At 39.4% G+C, this 3962-nt stretch overlaps 1 protein-coding gene across 1 annotated transcript; it reads right to left on the bottom strand.

Moving 5' to 3' along the window:
* Positions 1 to 351: 351 nt before the first annotated feature.
* LOC147416512 (uncharacterized) lies at positions 352 to 669 on the bottom strand. Its single transcript, XM_086508294.1, has 2 exons — positions 503 to 669; positions 352 to 391 (listed from the first exon to the last, which is right to left on the bottom strand). The coding sequence occupies exons 1-2, from the start codon at positions 667 to 669 to the stop codon at positions 352 to 354; spliced, it is 207 nt and encodes a 68-aa protein (XP_086364420.1).
* Positions 670 to 3962: the final 3293 nt, after the last annotated feature.

The raw sequence follows: 3962 nt of genomic DNA, 5'->3' as shown, positions 1-3962 counted from the left end.
TAATCACATTTAATGGCTCTTTATCCAGGTCCATTTTTTGATGCCATGATCATGTATGAGAAGGTTTATTTGTGTTGCTACACCCACAAGAGTGTATACACACTTTGATGTACGTGGTAGATATACCATGGTTCCAAATATCAATGCACCACTTGGACTTGATTGAATCTAGGGTTTTATTAATTCCTTGGTGTTTTGATCCTTCAACAATGTGGGCAACTTTAACAATACTCTCCTAGTATTCAACACATGGAACTCTCAACATTAGCACATCTCTCAGATATAAATAAAGTTTTCCATCCTCATCATGTCCACCAACATGAAGCTCATCCTTCATCTTGCATCTCTTCTTTAAATCCAACATGCCTCTAGAGTCATAGCTTTTGAGAGTCTGCAATGTTTTCACCAAGCCACTTTGGAGTACTCTTATCATGTAATTATATATCCCTCTATCAAAGGAAAAATATGTTTTGGAAATATAGAGATTTGGATCCGGAAATACCTTAACCATGTGATCATCAAGAGGAGAATCTTCACAAGTACAAAATCGTCTCCATGAAGTACTTCAAAGTCCTCCTCAATACTTTCACTACTCACATTGCTTGACTTGTTGTCAGAGAAATCTTCAACCTCTTGATCATGATCCACATTTTCTAGATCCCAATCCATTATAGGGAAGATGAATGAGAGTGATTGGATGAGAAAACACACTGGTGGTGTGTGTGTGTGTGTGTGTGTGTGTTGTGTGTGTGTGTGTGTGTGTGTGTGTGTGTGTGTGTGTGTGTGTGTGTGTGTGTGTGTGTGTGTGTGTGTGTGTGTGTGTGTGTGTGTGTGTGTGTGTGAGAGAGAGAGAGAGAGAGAGAGAGAGAGATGCTTCCCTTGCTTGTGCAGAGATTACACACAATGTGTCAAAATTACATTTTGATGTTTATCTACTCGTCTCCTTGAGGTAGGAAGAGTTTAATGGTGTGCATATTTCATTCTCAACGATAAATGTTAAAATCTACTTCTAGAATGACTTTAATGCACACAGAAAAGGCATCGACCCTCATTGCTGAAAGTAATTATTGTGTAGAGATTACTTTTTGTGCAAAAATTGCTTTTCTACCGTGTGGCAATGATTCTCATTAGATATTGATGCAAATTTAGACCTGAACCCTTGATCCTTTCTCTTGGACCATGTGGTCTATATCAATGAGAGAATGCACTCTTTTGTATGTGCTCACAGTGGTAGGTGAAAAGAAAGTGACATAGTTTTTATTTGTTTCCCACCATTGTGAACACCAAGAAGATGACGGAAGAAAGAGTGAAAGGAGGGGTGGGAGGGCACTATTTGACACCTCTTTTTTGAAAGGGAATCCACGGTCCAAGATCGTTGTTCATTGTGGACCGTTTCATTCATTTGGGGAAAAAAATATCGATTGGGTGAGGTTTTACTTCATGATATCTCTGTCAAAAGATGAATCTCTTACCACTACTCTTGTGCACACATTTTGCTACGTAATGGAAACGATAAAATCATATTGAGTAGTTTTGGCCTACCCGTTATCTTAGTTTCACACCAAGTCCGCTTCGAGTTTATGTCAAGTTCATGTCCAATTCATAGTTCATCTAGTTGACATGCAAGTTTACAACGAGCTCAGTTTAGCCTAATTTTACACCTAGTTTACAAAAAGCTCACATTTACGATCAACTATTGTGATCTTCATTGACACCCGACGTCGATTTTCAACCATAGATTCCTTCTAAAATTATGGTGTCGATTAGTAAATGCGGGGGGGATGTTGAAAGAGCTACTTTAAAGACAACTCCATAGGGAAACATGTCCACCCCCAATTTAGAGACAAAAAAATGGACTATGTTTGAAATGTTGCATATGTGTCTTGATATGATTTTCTGAGAAGTGTCACTCAATTAAACTGTAAAAATACCGACCTTTCTATTAGATAATTTGGCTTGTCAAGAGGAGTTTGATGCAATTTTCAAATGTTAAAATTAACTAGATTTGCAAAATCCTAATCCAAAATGCCATCTTGCATCATAGTGTCCCTAAATTGGCACCTTTTCCCTATTCCTTGAAAAACTTGGAGGTTTTGGGAAAGAAGCTATCAGTCTGTGGACCTTTGTGCCAACCTAGAGAGAGTGGAAGACTTTTCTTCGTGCGACGTTTGTGTGTGTGTGTGTGTGTGTGTGTGTTGGAGAGAGAGAGAGAGAGAGAGAGAGAGAGAGAGAGAGAGAGAGAGAGAGAGAGAAGACTTCCACTCTGTGGCACTTACACTTGCGTATTCCATTGTGATGTGTGAATGGTGCACTCCACATGAGAGTGGACAATTTGCATATAGGATTTGCCTTTCCAAGCTATCTTGCTAAGTGAACGTGACCAAAGTCCATGTTCATATAAGGTGGTGGAAGAAAGTTGTCTTTCCAATTTCCACCACCCATACAATGCACACAGTGTGGAGAAAAATGATCTAAAATACTTGGCCACATGGTTAGCTCATGAAAGAAATACCAGTCCTAGAGATTTCGAATCATATGTGGCTCACTTTTTGGGAAGTCGAAGTCTTGTAGGGAGGAGAAGTCGGTCAAGTGCAAGCTAGTACAAAATTTACAAAGTTTGTCTCTTCCAAATGGGCTTCACTATCTCACCTCCATGCCTATTAAGCTACACTATATCTGTTGGAGCTATATATGGCTCACTCTACTCAACTTAGTCTCACCTATATATTTGTATCTTGTCCTCAATATGAATCGGTCTTTGGGAGCATACATGGTGTGTCTCTTGTCTCATCTCTCTCTCTCACTCTCTACATCTCAACATGGTATCAGAGCGGTAACGATCACGCGCCGATTCAATTCATGGTGACAAAACAATATGTGTATGCGATTCTCATGTAAGATTCAAAATTGCTACAAATTTTATTTTTGAGCGTTGATTCTTGTTAACTGTGGTTGTTTTGTATTAAGAAGAATATGATTAGTGTTTTGTGTGGTGTTTATTGCTAATCAATCTAATCGTTGATTACGTTTTCCTGTTGATGACACCCTGAACTTCATCTCAATTTTTGGGGGTCTTCTGCTCAAAATTTGGAGAAACGGGAAACGCGGAATGGTGCAGTGGAACTTTTGATCCAAAAGCTGTTCATCTCCTCGAGCTCTTCGATTTGAGTTCTAGGTTTGCATCAATTGGAGTTCGCAGCAGAAAGTTATGCTGTTTTTACTTCAATTGAGCTTGACACAGCTTTCTTCGTCGTGCGTCTTCGTGAAGCGTCCGCAATCGTTTTTCTAATTTTGGCGTTAACTTTTTCGAGCAAATTTAGCTTTTTGCTATTCGTATTGTGGCCGTCAGTCTTGTGTTTCACGCCACTCTTTTTGAGGACTCTTTTATTATTAACATCTCCTTTTTCCTGCTTTTTTGGGTGACGTCTCTCACATCTTTGGACGTTCATTGAGCATCCTTCTTGCGTTTATTATTGACAGAACGCAGTCCTCATATTCTCTCATTCTCAATTGCGGCCTTCACCATATATGGTGTGCAGATTCTGCGATCTTGTCTTATACGTCTTTTCGCAACAAGATATGGCTATGACTATTCTCGTCAACGGCTTTCCTTCTGGACAGCGTTTTATTCCTCCTTTCCAAGGCCAAGGATTCCAGGCTGGAAAGCAAAGATGTTGTTAATTCTTGAAGATGATGAACTCTCTGATGTTGTTCTTGGAAATCGTGTTTGTCTGCCTCAGCCTGTTGATACGAATAATGATAACGTGCTTATCACTGAAGGACCTATATTTGAAGATTGGAATGTTGTCTTTACGGATTGGCAACGACGTGATAAAGCAGCTTGTTGGTATATTATTTCTACTCTTACAGATTCCCTTTTGCTTGATATGTATGAACTGCCTACTTCCCACGACGTATCGAAGTACCTTATTGCACCTTTCAGAAGAAAATCTAGTACAGAA

The sequence above is a fragment of the Adiantum capillus-veneris genome, unplaced genomic scaffold, assembly GCF_014529385.1.
Source record: "Adiantum capillus-veneris isolate H3 unplaced genomic scaffold, ASM1452938v2 Hic_scaffold_878, whole genome shotgun sequence".
Classification (NCBI taxonomy): domain Eukaryota; kingdom Viridiplantae; phylum Streptophyta; class Polypodiopsida; order Polypodiales; family Pteridaceae; genus Adiantum; species Adiantum capillus-veneris.
The sequence above is the reverse complement of the archived record's forward strand: the minus strand, read 5'-3'. Positions and strand labels throughout refer to the sequence as shown.